Genomic DNA, 13,846 nt, shown 5'->3' on the forward strand with positions numbered 1-13,846 from the left:
CAATCTTATATGCCAGAAACATGTCACTTTATTTCATTATTAAAAAAATCAAACATTTTCAAAGAAAGCAAAATATCATGGTTATTTAAGCAAATAAGCTTAAAAAAGCTGTGTCATCACTAAGTCCCGTAAGTTATTTCCCATCATCCCTTTTAGTTTGGAAAAGCAACAGTTTGTTTCAGTATATTTCGGTAGCTCTGTATATATCTATGGCATTGCTGTTGAAGAGTAATTGGCTGGTAAAGTGGATTTACTTATTGTAGAGTTAACGAAAGTTATCATGAGCACTGTAATGTTTGAAGCGGATGTCATAACAAATGTCAGTAGACAAGGAAGATTTTAAAACGAGCAGTTCATTCATAAATCCGTAAGATCATAACTTCATGCTGTGGAAATATAAACCGGAAGACAGAACACAATGAGCGCTAAAAAAAAGGGCGGGGCTACATAAATCTATTGGTTGAGCTGGAAAGAGATTGACAGATCTGAGTGGACCACTCTCAATGCTTTCATGGTGCCTGGGGGGCTCAGTGGTTATACTATTGGGGGAGATAAACCCATAAATGGGGGGGGGGGTTAAAGTAATACTAATAGAATGTATTTTAACATAAAAAAATCGTACATAATTCACCTTTAAGTACAATAACAAACAATTTGTACTTCGCACAGCTGCTGGAAAATTGCTCTCACTTTTTTTCTTGCTCATTTGAGCTGGCACTTCAGATGTGACCTCATCAAAGTCACATCTGTTTTATTTGTAATATCGCAAACATCCTAATTTATATGCTATAATTTTCAAACTTTTGAGAAAGTATTATATATGAGTGCAAGTTCCAGAAAAGTAGATAATGCCTGTAGTAAACAACTGCAAAGTGATGATGGAAAATGGTGAGCACCTCTCACATTCTCTTTAGAAATGTACAAATCTAGTTACTAATATACATTTGATGCAAGTCCATTAACTGCCTCTGAAATCTAAATTGACAGCAATCCATGATGATAAAAGTCAACTGTATCCAGTTGTCTCATATAAGTAATAATTATATTGCATGTATGATTCCTTTAAGAAAGGCCTGGAATTAATATAATTGTAATTACAAACACACATACAGGTGCCTAAAAAATCTGGCAGCATCTTTTATTTTGATGTTTGTTGAATGTGTTTGTTGCCTTTGGAAAGGTTTATGTATTTATAGACTAAGTGCCTTTAGTGCCTTTTGTAATGGACCCTATGCCTCTCTTATCCTCTCTCATCCTCTCTCACTTATTCTCTCTCCCTTTATTTTTTAATATTCACTGACAAGACTTCCGGTTTCCTTTTCTGATTTCATTTTTTGTTGAGTGGTTTTAAAACTATTTTTGAAATATATATACAAGTATAAAGTATATATAGGCGTATATACAGTATGCAGCACCTTCACAGATGCATTGATGTGATCCCATTGATGATTGTATTGGTGAGAATTGCTTTGGTAAACTGGGGATTTCTCTGACTATAGCCATCACACACGCACACACACACACACACACACACACACACACACACAATTCCCGGGCAACCCATGCAAAATGCTTGTTCATTAAACTTTCATGTTGTTGAGTGCTAAAGAAGCAACTTTTCTCTCCCTTTTCCTCGGACACTTTTACTCTTTTTACATCATGTAAGAGAATCCCCTGTTTTTGTATTCCCAGAATCTCATGATAACCTATGCTAATACCAGACACCTTCAAGACCATGAACTACAGCCAATAACAGTATTGAATCATCCACTAACTGGTGTCTCAAAGGAGGTCAAATGACCTTAACATTTATGTGCAAACATGAAATGGCTACTAACTGGTTGCAATTATTAACCAGTCAATTTGGTGCTTAGTCAGGGCAGTTTAGTGTTAGAGGAACAGATGAAGCTCTTCACATCTCAAAGCAAACACTCATAATGACGCAAGCCGACTCGTGCTCATACACAATTAAATGTAAGTGAGAATTCATGAGGGAAGTAAAAAAATAAACATGTTTAATATAGACCACGAACATCTACAGAAGCCTATGACAAGCTCAATTTTTAAATATTTCAGCATTGACTTCCAAGTGTGAGCTATTTTCAGCTCCAATTCATAATTTAATGCTCTCGTTTTTCCTCCCAGAAACCTTCCTTATATGCTAAGAAAAAAAGGAAAGGAACAAGAAAAGTTGATCCAACAAACTGGTCTTTTCAACAAACTGATTTTGGTAAGGCACATTATCTTTTTATAAAGGACTTTTCTTCTGCAACCAAGCCACTGTTTTGAGACTGGAGTCTGGCAAGAGGCTGTCTTCAAAAATTGAACCTGTTTCATAAGTCTAGAAGGAGAAACGGCTGCCACTCTTTTACTCTTAGGCCCTGTTTACAACTGGTATTAATCAGTAATGTTTTGGTTGATCAGATCACAAGTGGACGAGGGAGAGACAAACCCGTTTACACCTGGTGTTTTAGTCCATCTCTTTTGTCCACTTACAACCACTGCTGTCCTGATTTCTATGAGGGAAGGCTCTAAGGGTGGGTAAATGTATGGGTTTTTTTCAGATCTTTCAAACTAATGGACAAAATATGCTCGCGCAATTTACATATGAACGCACACGGAGACGACATAAAAACATACAGAGAGCAGCAGCTTTCGTTTCTGCTCTGATAGCCACAAGGCTGCACCGAACACTGTGAGTGCAAATCAGAAATGGTGACAAACATCGTGCTTGGTATGTTTTTCATTTTCAAACCAAACTTGGGTCTTCAGCCTATAAAATTTAAATCCCCTCTGACTAGTTCGCTTCCCATAATGTTTACGCGTCAGGTCAGTAGGTGATCTTTTGTGGCTGTTTGAACGCAATTGAGCGTTTACATTACGAAAGTAATCCGAAAGTAATCCGTTTTCGAATACCTCTGGAAGTGGTTGAAAGTGGACAAGCTTAAAATGTTTTACACCCATTTAAACTTGTATTTAGTGTAGTCCACTTGTGATCCAATCGACCAAAATGCATCTTTATACCAGTTGTAAACAGGTCCTTAGTAGTCACAGTGAAAAAGAAACAATGGGGGCTAGCACATTTTTCTAAAATGATGCGAATTAAATACTCGCTTTTACCTCGACACAATCATTTCTGTTACTTTTACTTGATTTTATGAGTTTTCAGAGTTATAACTTAATTTTCTTTAGCATAAATACAAACCCAGGCTCACTGGAAAAACATCCTTGTGATGACATTTCTGCAAAATATTTGTGTTGCTTGCGAGTTTTGCGTCATTTTCAAAGTAAAATGTCCAGTGAGTGGTACTAAAAGTGCATTCAATTTTCTTCTAAACAGATGAATGTGAATGTGGCAACATTTTATTACGTTGGTTGTTATCATCATGGCAGTTAGGTAATGAAATGTCTAGTGAGTGCGGCTAAAAGGTTAATGCTCTATCACATTTGAAAATAACATACCACCCTCACAAAACCTTCCCGATAGTGTTAAGTAAACGTGAAATAACTCATTTGTTGAAACAACCATGCCACATTGCTTCAAGTCTTTGAGCTCTTTTATCATGACTACCAAACAAGTTTACAACATCAGAAAAGCCATACATATGGTGATGCAAATGCCAAAATGCATGTTTACAAATCATGCACTGTGTTTAAGCTCATAATATAGTAGTGTGCAAGGATTCACATGAAAATAAGTGTTTATTAATATATAATATGCCTTTGTAATCGTAATTTGTGTGAAAAGGAATAAAAGTTGTTGGTATTTTGCTGTCACTAGTGTTCATTTTAGCTGGAAACTGTAGTGAACTGTATTAGGTAGCTAGACGTATTTATAGTTTTGCCAAAAATGTTGGTAGCTATATGTACAATTTTCCATTGAGCCTATGTTGTAATTACATTCAAAGTAAGAGAGAGTGCACCAAGCTTATGATTTTACTTCAAAAAAAAAAAATGAAGACAGCATACAACACTCATGTTTTCGTAATTATACAAGAGGAAGTTCAAAGAACATAGAGGAGCTCTGAGAGGGAAGTATCGAGTTTTGTTTGTAGATCTCCGAGTTTTAGCAGATTTGGAGAATATTATGATGACATTAAAGTGTTTTTATTTTAGTTGTGCTTGAAATTTACATAACTTGTGATTAAGTTTAACTTTGCATGATTATATACAAATGCGATGTGAGCACATTAGCATCTGTATCATACTACGTGACCTGACCAGGTGTTGCATTCACACATCACCTCTCAATGATTAGCTCTGACCTGTTCTCAAGGCTGCCTGAAACCGTATGAACAGCTTGATTACATGGTTTTATCTGTCCCAGCTGGGCTGTTCTCAGCTAAGACTGAGATAAAACACAGTTACCCATCAAAAAATATACCAATATAAAATCTCAGACAAGCATTTCATCAAATACTGCTGCTGCTGACAACAAACAAAGCCCAAACAACACCGAATGCTAACTATCATCTAGCACATACAAATCAACCTAACCAACTGAATATAAGGAAAAATAACACAAAGACTGCAGAAGAGCTACCACAGTCACATTTCTCTAAATATCAATAGACATAATGGTTTTAAGTGGTGAAAATTAAGTGTAATTGAGAAAATATGTGTGCTCTGTGTCATCTATAAGTGAGGTTGTGTCTGAAATCACCTAATGTCTGAGTAGGAACTATATTTGAAGAATGTTAAAAAAGTTTATCTGCCATGTTGGCTTTGTCATGTGACCTGTGTCACTTCAGTGCCATTCACCACTTCTCTCCCATGGCCTCATGGTAAAGTGTCAATCGAATGCACACTCCAATATCTAAATAGTAGGTCATCCAGGTACTTTTTTCAAATATGTATTCGGACATATACTCTTTAGGCATAATGCTGTTTGCATACTACAGTAGCTGAAAAGTAGGCGTATTCGAATGCAGCGTAAATTCAATATGGCATATGGTCTCTAAGGGTGACTTATCACCTATATGAACAGACTCTTTGATTTTGGTTTATATTTCTCCTTAATATTTAGGCCTAAGACAGGGAAATTGTTTCATAACACACCTTAGTGTACTCTCAGTTTACCATACTTCTATTTATATATTTCTAATCTATGATTATTATAGAGTAGTTGTGTAGGGGAAAGTGTAGGGGAAACCCTTTTCAAAAAGCACACATGATTCATTAAGCATGCAAGATTAAGATTATGATAAATCTGTAGGCCTACTCATATTTTCTACATCTGTCTGCCTTTACTACACAGTGAACTTTACAGATAGTGTCATGGACAAACACGAGGCCATTGTTGAGTAGTTGTGAAGAGATAATGAGACAAACGTTCATTTTGAAATATGCTTCTCCTCTCAGCACATTAACTATACAGGCACACAAACACCCCACTGCCACACATTTCCAGATGTGGCTGGTGAGTCGTGATGTAGTGGCTCCTATGACTCAATCATCGCATGGTCAAAGAAGCTAGGCTATAGATTACCATTTCCGTTGCAGATTAGTCGTCATAGGAAAAATTATATAACCTTGCCTCAATTTTCTACCACGTCATTTCCGTCTGAAGAGTAACTGTAAGGGAACACAACTCAGTCAGAGCCAGCAGCACTCGGCGTCAGCTTCTTATCCAAATCATTCATGCCGACGACAAGGAGATGATGGTTGTCACATGACATGAGAAGAAATTGTAGGCCTATTTTAGATCCCAAAAACACACAATAATCACTACACTCGTAACTTCCAGTAGTCTATACCTTAGAAATGCACATTTTTAGTTTGTAGTCGTCCTCACATGCATCGGCTGAGCCAGGCGTAATAAACGCGAGCCAATCACGAACCACACCCCGTTTGTAAAGCGGCGAAAGACTGTATATCTATTCCAGATTATGGATATCTTCGAATTTATTGTCAATAGACATAAAACAGACGTTTTAGCTTCCTGTCGTTTAACGTGTATCACATTAGACGTGCTTTCTTTCTTTACACACCAGCGTGCAAGCCCAATACAATAGGCTTTCGCCAAGATAATACTCGCTGTATGTTAAAGCCTACCATATGAAATAGTGTTTGGGCGACTGATGAGGGTAAAGAAGAGCACCTTGTGTTGCCCCCGAGGTGCATCGGGTGGAGTGGGGTGGCTCGCAGTTGCGAAGTATGATTCATCCTCGCTCTCTGTCACGCCCCATCTCTCCGAATGCTTTCCGTGGTGCACCTGTAACTCGCCTGATCTCAAATCTAGCTAATTTCTACTCATACGACTGTTAAAACCAAGCAATACAAAGCTCATCTGTTGCATTAACTCACGCTTTCTATATACAGAGGCCACTGCAACTAGACGCTTTTATCCAGGATACTTAGACCCAACGGGTTCCTAAGCTGCAAAATCACTTCATACGATTTTAGGGAATCACAATCACACGGGTTTGACTGGTAGTGAAAGGTCACGAAGCTAAGACTCAAAAGAAAACTGAAAGTGTCGAAAACGTCTGTGGATACACAAAGGAAATCGTCCAGCCCTTACTTTAGCATGGCTTGTTCCTTCTCCTCTTCTTCCCTTTGCCGAACCATCACTGCCATGATGATTTTCCTTTCCTCCTCCGTGAGGTGACTCAAGTCCGGCATATCAGGCATGGGAACCGGCACGGTGGGTGGGCGAGGGCCGCTTTGGGGCCCTACCGAGGCAGACATCTTTTGCCCTGCTCCCAGGCGTATCTATTGGCAGTATCCCGAGCGCTGGAGCCACACCTCACGACATGGTCCACGGATAGAGCAGCGTTCTTTGAGAATAGTGCAAATCTCGCATGGTTTCAGGCACACACAACTGTGCTTTTGTTTCTCTTAGTGTTTTTTTTAAACCCACCCCTCCTCTTTTCTCGCTACCCCCACCCCCGCCTCTCTCCTCCACCTCCAGTTACGGGAAGCCCATCATCTCTACGCCAGGAGACGACGCAAACAGAGGGACTCCGGCATTAGCTGGCAGATCTGTGATTTCCCCCTTCACTGAACCGGGGGCTCAGTATTGGGCGATGGCAAAGGCGGAGTCCGTCTCTCGCCCACTGATCTCTCTCTCTCTCTCTCTCTCTCTCTCTCTCTCTCTCTCTCTCTCTCCTCTCTCTCTCTCGTCGCTCTCAGAGAAAGAAAGAAAGAAGAGTCAATAGAAATGCAGATGTGCATTTCCGCGTATACACCATCTTCAACCACGCTTACTCATTTGTGAAATTGGCAAAAAAGCATTTATATGCAAGTTATACTTTCGTGTCCTTTTTCATATCGGTGTGTGTGCTCGACCACGCACCTTCACAAGCACGTTCGCATCTGTATTTGTAGGACTAGCCTATCAGTAGTTCGGTGCACACTCTTGCCAGGCTATTTTTAGAATCGCTTTCGCTGACCACTTAAATACAATCAATTCGTCTGTTTTGTCTGACTGAGGGATGTCTGTAATGAAATTATCCGCGAAAGTCTAATGTGCACATAACATAAACCATCTAGACATCTCAAAAAACTGTAGGCTATGAAGCCCAGATGGCCTGTATAGCTGTCAAACTGATTTTTGAATGCATGGTCGAGTTGAAACTAACGCAAGTCAACAATCAACAGAGAAAAAGAAAATCCAACAATAATCCAGTTTAAATTATTAATTAATTGATTACATGTAACGTAAGTGCAACTGCAGGAGATATTTGTTTTCAGAACCCTGGACAGCGACACAAGATGCGGAAAACACCGCCACCCCTTTCACTACTTGCTTTAACAGCGGATGGACGAAATTGTTCCGCTATGAATCCAGTCAACAAAGTTAAAAATAGCACATTACTTCAATTATCACTTAGGCCTACTTTTACAGTACAAGTGCATATCTGTTTCTGATGTTAGCATTGGGATAAATACTAACAATATGCATAGGACATGATTTACACAAACAGTAATATGTGGATGTATTAATATGTATACCTGTGTGTGTACCGCATAGTTAGGCTATTTAGGATAACTTTTCAATGTCCAGGGTCATAGTCGCATACACAATGTAAACATGTACCATAGTGTAGGCTAAATTTGTTTTAGGGTGAAGTCAGCTAAAATGGGCCACGTTATGGTAAGTGACTTAGGCCTATAATACCATCAAATAAACTATGCATGATCTAATGATATTTTTATAAATTAGCATGGGTCTCTCAAATAAATATATGTATTTTTTAAATGTGAAAAAGTATAATTGTTTTAAAATTATTAGAGTATTATTAAATAAATAAAATTATTAGAGTTAGAGTAGAGTATCAGCAGGTCCCTTCTTGAGCCACGGCACAACATTAAGGTAAAATGGGCCAATATAAAAAGAGGCTGAAATTTAAAAAAATAATAATAAAAATTTTATTTTTAACAGTAAATTGACACTATTGTCTTTAGTCTGCCATAGCAACAACACCATACATTTATTTTATTAAATAGAAAGTTGAACAAATTTTTCATTAAAAAATGCAACTGATGTTGTACAGGTGCGTTTCTGTGCATTGGTGTCTTTTGTGTGCATGTATGTGTGTATGCTTGTCAAATATCTGTCAAATGTTTTTTTAAAGATTAGAACATCTTTGACAATCAACTAGAACATCACTTTTACATAGGTCTTAACATTGTACTGTACTGACATTTTCCTTTCTTTTCCTTTCTCTTATCTCTGTTTCCTTTCTTTGCTTGTCCTGCCATACTGTCTGCAATGCAATTTTTTAAAAGACTTAAGATTTTGTATGGATACATCTAGGCCTATAAACCTATTTTCACCCTTAATTTCTGTGTAAAAGTATGTGTGTGTGTGTGTGTGTGTGTGTGTGCGTGCAGCCAATTTTAGCTGAAAATTGTGGCCCATTTTAGCTTAACCAGCCATTTCTAACTAAAATTACCTTTTCACAAAAATCGAAGTTTCTTTTTTAAATTAAACTTTTTTTTTTTTTTTTTTTGAAAGAGCATGCCAAAACATTGTTCATAAACATTTACTTTGTTGGTAAGCGTACTTATAATTGCTTTAGTACACGTATTAGTGATGAATATAATTTACTATGTCAGTCTCACTTGCCTTACAATTTCTCCGACAAGTTTCATTTAACACTCAGCCTTGCCTGCCTTAAAAAACTCAGACCAGTCAAAACTATTGTTACATGTCAACAAGTGTTGAAGCAAGAATGCAAGATCAGTTATTGTGATTGGCTGTAAAAATTTAAAGAGATATGATGCTAGAAACCTTATTTGGTCCATTTTACCCATTTCAGCTGACTTCACCCTAGAATTTTTTTTTTTTTTTTTTAGGTAACACTTCATTAGATGTCCATATTATACCACAATTATGCATTGCAATAGTTCATCTAATAACGAATGTTCTGTAGGCTATTTACTCACTCTCATGTTGTTCCCAACTTTTTTTGTTGTTTTTGTTTAGTTTTTTTATGGAAAATGAAAGAATTTTTGAAGAATCTTTACATTGCTTTTATACATATTTATAAAAAAACTTCATAGTTCCCACATAAATCCAAAAGACTGCCAAAGCTGTGGAATACGTCCTTCCCACTCAGATTCAAAAACATCACGTCAATGCCTTGGGCCAGGTTTGACATCACTGATATCACATGGCATTGACAGCTATTAATACAAAGATACATTTACTAAGTAATTGCCTAAGTCAGTATTAGGAACACTGTCGTAGCCTATATGTCTCCATTTTGTTTGTTTGTAGTGTTAACTTGCAGAAACTGTAAAGCAATGAATGTCGGGTGCCAGTGTCGTCTTGCGCATGCTCAAAAGAATGTTTGTGACTGAAAGTGGCTTGTTCATCATTCGGGAGTCAGATAAGTGGTCCATGACCAAATATGCTTTTACTTTTGTTGAAGTTTAGTACTTGCATGGCTAAATGTTCACAATATCCCACACTTTTGAGCTATTTATTTAAAACTTTGCTAAATCGTTTAAACAAACAAGTAGGCTAGATGAATCACCAAGTAGCTCGTTAAATTTTTATTCACAAGGTGTCGCCAAACTTTTGTCTATAATGGCCAATGAATTATTGTATCTGAATAGCAAAATTAACAATACATGCAGTTCTTACATATGCTGAAATGTACTTCTAAACGACTACAGAAACTGGTACAATGTACCTTACCTGTAGTGTTAAGAAATTTCAACAGGTAATGGGCAACAGACACTGGGAAAAAGTAGTTATCTCACGCCCTGTGTTGAAAGAACACGGTATTACACAGGAACATACCCTGGGGCTAGATGTCACACAGATAGATTTTCCTCCATTTAATGTATAGACTGTTTTTGATTGTTCATATTAACTTCACAAAACGAGCAGCTGTTACCAAGACACTGCTGTAAAATTTACAATTACATTGTTATAGGATAATATTTTGGTGATATACACTGCCATAGGATAAAGGTGCTGGTCATATATTTAGAATATCATCAAAAAGTGTATTTCACTAATTCCATTCAAAAAGTGAAACTTGTATATTATATTCATTCATTACACACAGACTGATATATTTCAAATGTTTATTTCTTTTAATTTTGATGATTATAACTGACTACTAAGGAAAATCCCAAATTCAGTATCTCAGAAAATTAGAATATTGTGAAAAGGTTCAATATTGAAGACACCTGGTGCCACACTCTAATCAGCTAATTAACTCAAAATACACCTGCAAAGGCCTTTAAATGGTCTCTCAGTTTAGTTCTGTAGGCTACACAATCATGGGGAAGACTGCTGACTTGACAGTTGTCCAAAAGACGACCATTGACACCTTGCACAAGGAGGGCAAGACACAAAAGGTCATTGCAAAAGAGGCTGGCTTTTCACAGAGCTCTGTGTCCAAGCACATTAATAGAGAGGCAAGGGGAAGGAAAAGATGTGGTAGAAAAAAGTGTACAAGCAATAGGGATAACCGCACCCTGGAGAGGATTGTGAAACAAAACCCATTCAAAAATGTGGGGGAGATTCACAAAGAGTGGACAGCAGCTGGAGTCAGTGCTTCAAGAACCACTACGCACAGACGTATCCAAGACATGGGTTTCAGCTGTCGCATTCCTTGTGTCAAGCCACTCTTGAACAACAGACAGCGTCAGAAGCGTCTCGCCTGGGCTAAAGACAAAAAGGAATTTTAAAGTTATGACATTTAAAGCTATGTTCTCTGATGAAAGTAAATTTTGCATTTCCTTTGGAAATCAGGGTCCCAGAGTCTGGAGGAAGAGAGGATAGGCACACAATCCACGTTGCTTGAGGTCCAGTGTAAAGTTTCCACAGTCAGTGATGGTTTGGGGTGCCATGTCATCTGCTGGTGTTGGTCCACTGTGTTTTCTGAGGTCCAAGGTCAACGCAGCCGTATACCAGGAAGTTTTAAAGCACTTCATGCTTCCTGCTGCTGACCAACTTTATGGAGATGCAGATTTCATTTTCCAACATGACTTGGCACCTGCACACAGTGCCAAAGCTACCTGGTTTAAGGACCATGGTATCCCTGTTCTTAATTGGCCAGCAAACTCGCCTGACCTTAACCCCATAGAAAATCTATGGGTTATTGTGAAGAGGAAGATGCGATATGCCAGACCCAACAATGCAGAAGAGCTGAAGGCCACTATCAGAGCAACCTGGGCTCAAATAACACCTGAGCAGTGCCACAGACTGATCGACTCCATGCCACGCCGAATTGCTGCAGTAATTCAGGCAAAAGGAGCCCCAACTAAGTATTGAGTGCTGTACATGCTCATACTTTTCATGTTCATACTTTTCAGTTGGCCAAGATTTCTAAAAATTCTTTCTTTGTGTTGGTCTGAAGTAATATTCTAATTTTCTGAGACACTGAATTTGGGATTTTCCTTAGTTGTCAGTTATAATCATCAAAATTAAAAGAAATAAACATTTGAAATATATCAGTCTGTGTGTAATGAATGAATATAATATACAAGTTTCACTTTTTGAATGGAATTAGTGAAATAAATGAACTTTTTGATAATATTCTAATTATATGACCAGCACCTGTATTTTGTATTTTAGGCTAGTTTGTAGTTAAATCATATGTCTTATATCAGTTATTAAATTTTGTATATTACTGTAAAATGTACTGATATTAACAGACAGTGTGAATGAAGACCACGTAATGACTTAAAGGGGTTAGTTCAACCAAATATGAAATTTACTGTCCAGAAAGGTAGTAAAGACATTGTTAAAATAGTCCACATGACTACAGTGGTTCAACCTTAAATGGGGGGTATAATGGGGTATAATAATTAATATTGTATCTTTTATACAGGGTACACATTTTTACCAATAAAATTCCATGACTTTTCCATGACTTTAAGTAAAATTCCATGACCTAATGTTTCATGACATGTCTATGTATACATGTTAAATAAGAAGAAAATCCATGTTACACCCAGCATATTTTTACTAAAATAAATGACAAGAACGTGTCTTTGCGTCTAAAAACGCGTTTTAAGCAGAGCGCCTAGCGTTTTCAGCTGGCTAAAAATGCTCTGGTGGACACACGGCCTTAGGAGTGGTTTTAAAAAAAGCGCAGCATAGAACGCGAGAGTCTTGAGATGCGCCTTTGAGGCTTGACGCAATAACGACAATAACGGAAATAACAGAAATAGGCAAACTGCAGAATTTACAGATACAAGTTTTGACATGGAAAAAAAGAAAATAAGATAATAATATAAACAGTTGTCATGCCAACTCGCAACGCTTGCCCTGCCTCCAAGTTCTTCTGATTGGTCCACTGTTTTGGAACTGACATTGATGAGCGGCGCTGCGTGTAAAAGTTGAAATTCTTTTAACTTGACACAGCATCATCTTAAAAACGCGGCGCTCGTGTGAGGCGCTGCAAAAGACTCGAGACGCGAGCGTGACGGTCATGCACGTCCATGAAGCGCGTGTTTACATAGAAAAACAATGGGAAAGTAGCGCATTGGAATAGAAAAACACGTTGTGTGAACGGCCCCTAACAAAGTTTCATAACATAATACATCAAACCCTGAGAACCGCTTAGAAATGGATTAACGTAATTCATGGTAGATAATTAACATAAATCAAGGGGAAGCAACAATGTTAAACTAAAAAATGTGTCCAGCAACACTGTCCTGCACAGTACCTCTGCAGTTAGGGTTTCGTTTCTGGATACAGCACTCAAAATGGTCCCTTGTTTTACAGTGGATGAGAGGGAAGCACCGCAGCTGGGAGCGGGTGTCACGTCAGTCTCACGGGTGAAAAAGCCAGCGATTGGGTTGGAAGCAGGCGAGCACGCAGCTGCAGACTGGTGCTTTGCACCTTTAGCGTGGCTAGATAGCGCTGCCTCTCCCATGTTAGAAATGTCAAACATTTTACGATACAGTGTACATTTAGCACGTCCCGGGTCCTGATCTTTCTCTAGCCACCCCTCATACTTTTCATCATGAAGCCATACATTTTTAAATCTGCATTTCCCTGGCATTGCTACGCAATACTAACGTTAGCTGAAACTGCGTTAGCCCGCGCAGAGAACGTCACGTGACGGATCGTACGAACCTTAACTATTGTAATTTGACTAATATTATCAACTATATTAGAATATACGGAGATTGTGAAACAAATTTTCATGACTTTTCCTAAACTTTGCGGGTTAATTAATTTTTCCGAAACTTTTCCAGGCCTGGAAATTGCCATTTTAAAATTCCATGACTTTTCCAGGTTTTTCAGGACCGTACGAACCCTGTTTATAAATATGATTAAACTAAAGACTTTTTGGAGATATGAAGAATGCACTACTACTCTATAGGTACTCAGGATTAACATGAGATGGACAGAATGACAGAAACTGTG

The 13,846-nt window shown here is 38.0% G+C and overlaps 1 protein-coding gene across 7 annotated transcripts in view; it reads right to left on the minus strand.

Moving 5' to 3' along the window:
- rims1b (regulating synaptic membrane exocytosis 1b) overlaps positions 1–6,878 on the minus strand; it is a 105,928-nt gene extending 99,050 nt beyond the window's left edge. For 4 of the 7 annotated variants that reach the window (XM_048197136.1, XM_048197139.1, XM_048197138.1 and 1 more), the window contains exon 1: positions 6,524–6,878. In XM_048197136.1, the coding sequence (XP_048053093.1) occupies positions 6,524–6,690 (167 nt within the window). In that variant the 5' untranslated portion in view covers positions 6,691–6,878. The remainder of the gene's footprint in view (positions 1–6,523) is intronic. The other 3 variants (XM_048197141.1, XM_048197140.1, XM_048197143.1) reach the window with 1 other exon arrangement.
- Positions 6,879–13,846: the final 6,968 nt, after the last annotated feature.

The sequence above is a fragment of the Megalobrama amblycephala genome, linkage group LG7, assembly GCF_018812025.1.
Source record: "Megalobrama amblycephala isolate DHTTF-2021 linkage group LG7, ASM1881202v1, whole genome shotgun sequence".
Taxonomy (NCBI): Eukaryota; Metazoa; Chordata; class Actinopteri; order Cypriniformes; family Xenocyprididae; genus Megalobrama; species Megalobrama amblycephala.